Source organism: Cavia porcellus, unplaced genomic scaffold (assembly GCF_034190915.1).
Source record: "Cavia porcellus strain 051 isolate PalLab524CR breed Dunkin Hartley unplaced genomic scaffold, mCavPor4.1 scaffold_10, whole genome shotgun sequence".
NCBI lineage: Eukaryota > Metazoa > Chordata > Mammalia > Rodentia > Caviidae > Cavia > Cavia porcellus.
Window position 1 is genome coordinate 50786081 of NW_026947493.1, and position 3590 is coordinate 50789670.

The 3590-nt window shown below is 37.4% G+C and overlaps 1 protein-coding gene across 1 annotated transcript; it reads right to left on the reverse strand.

Annotated features, from left to right (window-relative positions):
- Positions 1-201: 201 nt before the first annotated feature.
- On the reverse strand, positions 202-1104 carry LOC100736085 (holocytochrome c-type synthase-like). The gene is given in 1 exon segment (XM_063256868.1): positions 202-1104. A coding segment is annotated over 1 exon segment (726 nt). The 5' UTR covers positions 954-1104; the 3' UTR covers positions 202-227.
- Between the last annotated feature and the right edge of the window lie 2486 nt (positions 1105-3590).

Below are 3590 nucleotides of genomic sequence, written 5' to 3' on the forward strand. Positions count from 1 at the left end.
CTGAATGAAGTGGGAGGAAAGCTTAAAATGGTCTGCTATGGAGTGCAAGGCCAACAGGACTCAGAGGTTAATGGAGAGGGTGTCTCTCTCACTAAGTAAACGATGAAATGTGTCTGCCCACTTCAAACTCTTCTTAAATCATGAGTGGGACTCAGTTTAGGGAAATAGTATAATGTACCCTTCAGAAAAAAATAGTTTATATTTTTCCATCACAAACAAAACATTGGTTATGACGTCCAGCGCCACCAAGCAACCTTCATTCTGTCCCACACAGCAGAAAGCGAATCCAAGGCGGGGCGCACATCCAGGATGGTGAACTGGTAGTTCTCGTTCACTTCGCCACCATCGTAGTAATCGATCAGGTATCTAACTTCCGACCCACAGCGGTTGATGATCCAATCATGCCTGTCAAAAGGCAACTCATACCCCATCCAGGAACGAATTCTGGCCCTTGGTGAATACTACTTTGCTTTCCCTCCGAATCGGATCAATGAGGGACCACAAGGACACTCCGCAGCATGAAGGGCTTCCCACTTCAAAATCTCCTTCCAGGCCTGCTCGTTATTCTGATTGTGAATCTTTATGATATTATACATATCTTTCTGACTAATATCCTCATCCTTCCACTTCCACCCTTTCCTCAACATTGCATTCCAGAACATCTGTTCTGAAGGGCAGACCCACTTTTTCTCAGAGTCTGCTCTTGGAACGGATGATTCTTCTCTATCCGTAGACAAAGCAAACGGCTGATCTGGGGCTGGTGTTTGATTAGGTGGTGGCATCAGATTTGAAGGATCCAGGTTCTCCTTATCGGCCCTGGCATGGGTAAAGGGGCACTCCACATAGTCGTACGCTCGATCCTGGTGGGCAGGCACAGAGTAAGTTTTGCTGTCACTAGTTGGACTAGATGGTTCCTCACTTACTGGACAGCCTTGACTTTTCCTTTCATGCATTGGGCATCCTGAAGGTGGTGATGCTGTCTAATGATCTGAAGCTTTTGGGGTCTGAACTGCAACAGCAGGAGTAGATGCTGACAAACCCATGGCTGGAATCAAAGTATTGACTCCAAACAATTTTAAATGTCCAGCTTAGCCACCTGAGTCCTCCCCAGAGCTATCTCAAGCCGCCTGCTCCACCACTAGCCGCCAGCCCCAGTCAGAGACCCAGGAGCAACCACCGCCTACCACTGCCTTCACCTCACCCCAAGTTAGTCTTCTTGACATGATGAACACTTCAGTTGTTAATAAAGTTGTTTAAAAAGACATATGAAAATGATCCAGCTGAAAATGATCCAACATTACTATTCATGGTGCTCAGTGTTGGATGTAATCTCTGAAGAAAGATAAACTTAGAAGGTTTAAAGTCACAGAAAAGCCACGGAAGGCAGCTTTTATTAAAACTAATTCCATCAGGCTTTTCCAATCACAATGATCTAACTGTGGTAATAAACATTGCTATTTCTAACAGCTGATAGTTTCATGTCACTACTAGAAGATCTTATTTGAAATATCAACTTTCACTCATGACTGGACCTATTTTCTAATTTTTTAATGCTTTTGGAAGGCCAATTAAGTGGAAGATTCTTTGATTAAAGTTCTAAATATTCAACTTAAATCCATCATAAAAATTAAAAGGTGGGAACTTATTTGTAAATTTATTAATTCCTCCACTTACAAAAGGAGTAATTCAACCATGAAAACATAAGAAAGGGCTTCTGTTCATGTGAGGAAAAGTTTGTGTGTCCTGACTTTTCTATTTTATGAATTAATTGAATAATATTAATTAAATCATGATCTTATCAGACTTGAGTCTAGAAGCAAAAGATATTCTTGTTTTGGTAATCTAGAAATAGCCTTGAGTTAAAAAGAAAATAGTGTTTGTGAAGTTCACAAAATAGTTGGAAATATTTTCTCAGAATATATAATCATCTCAGCAGGCATGATGGTATTTGGGTTAACCAAGCTTAGTTAAATTAATATAGTATTGAAATCCATATTTTTCACATGCTTTGTCTTTTGAGATATTTTCTCTTTTGGTTAAATCTCAAAATTAAACTGACCTTTTGGCTTCATGATTCTTACTGTCATGAAAGACATGATTCTTACATTTGAGAAAGGATCAAATCAATCTACATTATGGTATTTTCCTGGCAGCAAACCCTTACAATTAGCAGTTTTATTTTTTAAAAATTGGCAGTGTTTTACCAACAATTTGGCTTGGTAAATGTATACACACAAACAAAGTAGTGAATGCTCATTTCTCTAATGTGGTACTACTTTTCACTAAGCATGAGTGAAGAAAACTGCATTTTAATATCCCTTCTTAGTCTATGATTATTTCAGTAATAATTTGGTGCTGCTCATTTTTATAATCACCAAAAGGTATTTACCATGTTATTATAAAATAGATGAGTAGGTAAAAACTAAATGGTGAAAAAGATACATTTCCAGAGGTTTGCTGAATGTGTAGGTATTTTCATGGTGTTGATTACTGATGGAAAGCAACCAAAGCCATGTAGACTTATGAATCGGTAACTCATAATTACTGAGCATTCATGAAATGCCAAGACAGAACTCCTTCTGTCGAGGGATATTATATTCCCCTTTAGATGACCACAGTAGTACAGTATTGCCAAGTTTATGCCACAAACAGAAGATCAATTTCAAGGTATATTTTACTAAATTAAATAACAAAAAGTTCAGAAAGTCATTCTTAGTTGAACGAATGAATGTATAAGATAAAAACTTATTATGAGTAACATGGAGTGTCAGAGACAAAAGTAGAGCTTTAAAGACATAGCAAAAAATGGAGATTATAGACAGAATAGTAAAAAAGCAAAATAGTAAAAGAAAAGGTACATTATGTAACTTTAAATTATCTTTTTTCATATTTGCATTCCTTAACTCTATTTATATCCTTCGGTTTAACAAAGTAAGCCAAGGGCAGCTTTAAACAAATTGTGAGAAGCCAGAAGTAGAAAAGGAAATTTGATTTGATAAACTAAAGAGAATTAGTTCAACATGTGGGACCATTGCTCCATCTAGTTACTACATGGTCTGTGAGCTGTGCCGTTACTAAGATAAACTATTAATTTAAAAGAGAAATTGAATCCATCTTACAGAATATGTAGAGGCAATGGGCAGTCTTACACGTTTCTTTCCAGATGTTCTTTTTATAACTGTGGGCAGTCTTAATTTTCTCAGATTCTAAATGTATAAAGTTACAGCTTCACCTCAATTTAAAGTATTAAATCTTGAATAAACTTGGGTAGACTACTGCTTTGGCAAATGGTGAAACGTGTCTTGAATTCTTTTGATTCCTCCTTTGACTGCTCTCTGCCATCTGGACATCAGCCACTCTTCACCTTTCAAAACACACACCTACTTCTTCCTTCCTGGCGCAAATCTGACCCTACTTTTCAGAACATAACTTCCTTTATTTAATATTGTTGAGGGCAGAATGCCCTTTGTACTTCATTTTTTCTTTTCCATGTCAAGAAATATGTCTCACCTTGGATTTGACCCTATATTCCTCCTGTTGTTTATTTTTGCAGTCAACTGAATATGCTTTTTTGTATCACCACATCCTTG